The sequence below is a fragment of the Microtus ochrogaster genome, chromosome 16 (assembly GCF_000317375.1).
Source record: "Microtus ochrogaster isolate Prairie Vole_2 chromosome 16, MicOch1.0, whole genome shotgun sequence".
Taxonomy (NCBI): Eukaryota; Metazoa; Chordata; class Mammalia; order Rodentia; family Cricetidae; genus Microtus; species Microtus ochrogaster.
The window spans coordinates 59,409,530-59,412,837 of NC_022018.1; the positions used below are offsets into that span (position 1 = coordinate 59,409,530).

The window sequence follows — 3,308 nt, forward strand, 5'->3', positions numbered from 1 at the left end:
GGGGCAGCTAATGGTTTTGCCTAGTAAATACAGGTGTACAAAACGTCCCCAAACCCTGGTAAAACAAACTTGGGAAGGAGTAATTTGAATTCTGTTTGCCAGGGATGGTGTCTGTGCTGTGAGAGAACAGGAAGGATTAAAAAAAAAAAAAAATGGAGCCCCCGCTGGTGACACAGACCTTCTGCAGAGCCCTTCTGCTTAAATCACTGCTATGTTCACTCTGACTGTATCCTGCACCAACCTTGTTTTCTTCTGAATGGCAGCTCCCGTGTTTAAAGCCCTTTCCCTTTGTGCTTATGCCAGTGACGCCTATGAATGTGTCCTACTGAGGGTTCTGAGGGAAGAGCAGACAGACTCTACAGGCGGCCCACGGATTTCCCTCCCATGCACACTCAGGGATGAGACCCGAGCCAGTCCACCAGCGGAGAAGTCCGCATAAAGAAACACCAAAACACAACGCTTATCTTCCATTAACTGGCCATCTAGTTCTTGTCGCTGCAATGATCTACCGTCCCTAAAGCCCTGCCCCTAGTCTTTTCTGGTTGCTTCTACGGTACACAGCCACGGGATAAAACGGTACACGGCCCCGGAGTTCGCACACCACCACGGGATAAAACGGTACACCTCCTACAGACGCTTCACCTCTTTTCTTCTGGGACACCGTGCATGTCAAAATTAAAATACTAATACAAGCTATATTCTTTCCCCTCTTCGAACCAACCTGTCTTTTATCAGTTTAATTTGCAGGCCTCCTCCTACCTATAAACCATGGGATGGGCGTCATCGTGACTGTTGACAATCAGATCAGGGCTCCCGGAACTTACAGTAACTTGGCGGAAGAAGAGAGCAGGCTCACGCCAACAAGCACGCTTGCCTCTCCCATATTGTGCTAGCTCCAAAAGTGTATTCTGCTCGTGAGGTGACCGTGGAGCCCAAGGATTACTGAGTCCTACTCAGGTAGGCTTCCTGTCTTTCAAAGCTCTCGGTACCCAGTGCCAAATAAGGAGGACTCAAGCCCAGGTTCCCAGGAGGCAGAGCATTGAAGCAAGCTCAGGGACTGGCCTCGCTCCCTGGCCACCTGTGGCAACCAGCCCCGAGACTATGAGTATTAATCACTCAGTTCTTGGCTGAAGACACAGATTTGCGTAAGTAGGCTGTCCTGGGCAGGCTCCTGGGTTACATTCCACCTGGGCTCAGGACCCATTCACGTTTCTGCTACCTCCCCTGAGGTCTGAGGCCCCTGCTCTTCCCCTGTCCAGATCTTGGTGGGGAGGATCCTAAGGGTAAATCCTGAAGCTTGGTGAGTCCAGGGGCAAAAAGGGAGGAGGGTAGCACTTGTTTCCCCAGTGACGAGAGCAGTCCGGATCAGCAGGAGACCTTGAGAGACACTTCAGGTTTACCAACCTGGAGTCCAAGTCGGGGGTGGGGGAAATAAAGGGCTTAAAGCATTACAGAATTAACATTCTCGCTGTGGCTCAGGGAGTCCACGGCTTCTGTTACTGAACTTGCCAGACATGAAGACAGCAGGTTCCCTGGTTCCCCTTCAGCCCTGCTCACCTGGAAGGCTGCATTGCTGCGTCCTTGGTTGCCCGGGGCTGTTGGCCTCAGCTCCAAGCTCACTTCGGGGCCACTGGGCTCAGCATTCTTTCCCTGTTCTGACCTGGACATCCTCTGCCTGAGAGTGAGCACTTCCTCTGCTGTGCCAGGGGGCCACCTGCTGCTGCCTCAGTTTGGAAACCCTTCCAGCAACCTTTTAAATGCTTTGAGCTGGAACCTGGTTGGGGTGGGGCAGGCGGGGCGGGCAGGAGGGCGGGGTGAAGCCTCTCTTTGAGCACGCCCACCCCCTTCCTCTTTCCAGGGATGCCCAGCATCGACTTTCCATCACAAACGGGAACCTTCGTTTACTCTGTAGCCCTTTGCAAAACCGTCTACTTCCTGTGGATGGCGTTGGGGCCTAGGCAGGTGTTGCTGCATCAATGCCAGGCACTCGGGCACGTGATAGGTACACTATCAAGAAAGACGGTAAAAGGGTGAGGAGAATCAGGGGCAGGTCTGGCCTGAAAAGTTTTTCACTGCCCCCTGCTTCGGACTGAGGATTTCAAAACCCCAAGACCAGAAATGCAGAGGTGTTGCCACCTGTGTGGAAGGGGACTGACTGTTCCCTCCCTGATAATACCCTTCCTAGTGTTTTAAATGAACCACTCACTGTATAGCTTCTTCCTCTTTTTCCTTTTCTGATTCTTCTCCTCCTCCTCCTTTAGTCTTTTTTTTTGTTTTGTTTTGTTTTTTCTTTCGAGACAGGGTTTCTCTATAGCTTTGGAGTCTGTCCAAGCCTGTCCTGGAACTAGATCTCGTAGACCAGGTTGGCCTTGAACTCACAGAGATCACTGTGAGTTCAAGGCCAGCCTCTGTCCGGTGCTGGGATTAAAGGTGTGCACCACCACCGCCCAGCTTCCTCCATTACTCTTATCATGTAGTTTCTCAAGAGTGAAAAACTAGAATTATAAAATTTAATACTGCCCGGTGGTGGTAGCACACACCTTTAATCCCAGCACTTGGGAGGCAGAGGCAGGCGGATCTCTGTGAGTTCGAGACCAGCCTGGTCTACAGAGCTAGTTCCAGGACAGGCTCCAAAACCACAGAGAAACCCTGTCTCGAAAAAAACAAAAAACAAAACAAAACAAAAAAAAAGCTATACAGAGAAACCCTGTCTTGAAAAAGCAAAATAAAAATAAAATTTAATACTGGGAGCCGGGTGGTGGGTTTCTCCAAAGCCTCAGAGAAACCCTGTCTCAAAAAACAAAAAAACAAAAAAAAATTTAATACTGGAAGACAGTGGACATAAGAATTGGAGAGAAACTCTTCCTAGAGGCCGTATATAGATGGAGTTTTATGAATTGTTGCTAAATTGTTCTTTGCATGTTGCTGGTTTTTCTAAGGAGTTTTTCTAAGTGGCTTTTATTTTCACTGATAGACCCTAGATAATGCTTAGGGGATCAACCGAACTTATTGTGTAGCTTCAGTTCCTGGCTGCCCCTTTCTCAAGTCACCAAACTGCAGTTTAAGAGCTAAATTTAACTTACTGTCCATTTTCAGATGGCCTAAGAGTCAAGGGTGTGTTTTAATCATTGAATAATTGAAAAAATAGTTAAAGGGAAGAATATTTTACTATTTTTATTTTAAATCATTTTTTTAGACTTGAACACCAAGTACTGGGTTTTACCCTTGCACCCTTATATGCATGTGTCCTAGGGTGTCCTGGTTGATTGCTGGCGTGGTTTGAATGTAACTGGCCCCCACAATCTCAT

At 48.5% G+C, this 3,308-nt stretch overlaps 1 protein-coding gene across 1 annotated transcript in view; it reads right to left on the minus strand.

Moving 5' to 3' along the window:
* Slc28a3 (solute carrier family 28 member 3) overlaps positions 1–1,668 on the minus strand; it is a 51,196-nt gene extending 49,528 nt beyond the window's left edge. The window contains exon 1 of the mRNA XM_013349159.2: positions 1,558–1,668. Coding sequence (XP_013204613.1) covers positions 1,558–1,668 — 111 coding nt within the window. The remainder of the gene's footprint in view (positions 1–1,557) is intronic.
* Between the last annotated feature and the right edge of the window lie 1,640 nt (positions 1,669–3,308).